The sequence below is a fragment of the Sphaeroforma arctica genome (genome assembly GCF_001186125.1).
Source record: "Sphaeroforma arctica JP610 unplaced genomic scaffold supercont1.516, whole genome shotgun sequence".
Lineage (NCBI taxonomy): Eukaryota > Ichthyosporea > Ichthyophonida > Sphaeroforma > Sphaeroforma arctica.
In genome coordinates, this window is record NW_014040042.1 from 21886 (window position 1) to 22993 (window position 1108).

At 40.5% G+C, this 1108-nt stretch overlaps 1 protein-coding gene across 1 annotated transcript in view; it reads right to left on the reverse strand.

Annotated features, from left to right (window-relative positions):
- Nucleotides 1-1108, reverse strand: part of SARC_06895 (hypothetical protein) — a gene marked incomplete at both ends in the record, with an annotated part of 12135 nt that overhangs the window by 7301 nt on the left and 3726 nt on the right. The window contains one exon of the mRNA XM_014299178.1: nt 281-450. Within this exon, the coding sequence (XP_014154653.1) occupies nt 281-450 (170 nt within the window). The remainder of the gene's footprint in view (nt 1-280; nt 451-1108) is intronic.

Sequence of the window (1108 nt, forward strand, 5' to 3'; positions counted from 1 at the left end):
TATATAAATATAAATACACATAAACAATGTGCTGGTATAAGTATTCATATACAAAATCATAACATACACATACGAAATGCACATGCATACCATTGCAGCATTGTGTTCACTTGCTCTGTGTTGATAAGCCTCGTAGGCAATCTCTTGAATTCCAGAACAATACTGTGCCGTTCAGTCAGTGCAGCCAGATGCGGTCACATGGATAGATATATACACTGTTATACGAATGTTTATTGTCTATCCGACATATACATCCCAGTACACAACCACAAACACACACCTTTGCAGCATCGAATTCACTTGCTCTGTGTTGGTAAGCTTTGTAGAGAACCTCTCGAGTTTCAGCACACGTACCCGTCTGCATGAACGGTCCAAACACCGTCGCATCCAGTGTTAGTAACCACGGGCCTTTGTCTGCATCGCCAACCCGAGCATCATCTGCAACACTACCTGGATGGTTAGTATATCAGGAATGAATAAGTGGGACATCGGAAATGGACATGAATGAGATTCGAGGGCAATGTTCATAGCCTACGCGAAAACCAGAGTAGAGTGTCAGCAGATAGAACCAACCACGACCAGTTTAACATCAGAAAATGCGAGCCTTCGTCAGCATCGCCAATGTGTGTAGTATCAGCAGCAACACTATTGGGGTGGTGTATATCAAGAATGGACATGCCGAGATACAGACATCCAATTAAGTTGCTCTGAGAAATATGACGATATACATTAACAGAAGCGACACAACGGAGGTGTTGAATGATTCGCATATAAACTACATGGTCATCCTTCCAAACCCCCCCCCCCCCCACCTCCAGCAAGGGTACACACTCGAGTATTTCATACTACGTATATACACAAGTTGCTTAAAAAAATTACATGCTCATAGCGTGATTTCATGGCAGTAGTTGCCAAAAGGGGTCTAAGTTAGCAGGAGCGCTCTCCAAATGCTTCGGATAGGCACCTAACAGGATGTACGCTTTAACATACACATATCCATAATATATATATATATATGTATAAAAATATACACACACACACACACACACATATATATATATATAACTATATAACTATGTATATATACTTATATATATTTATGTATATA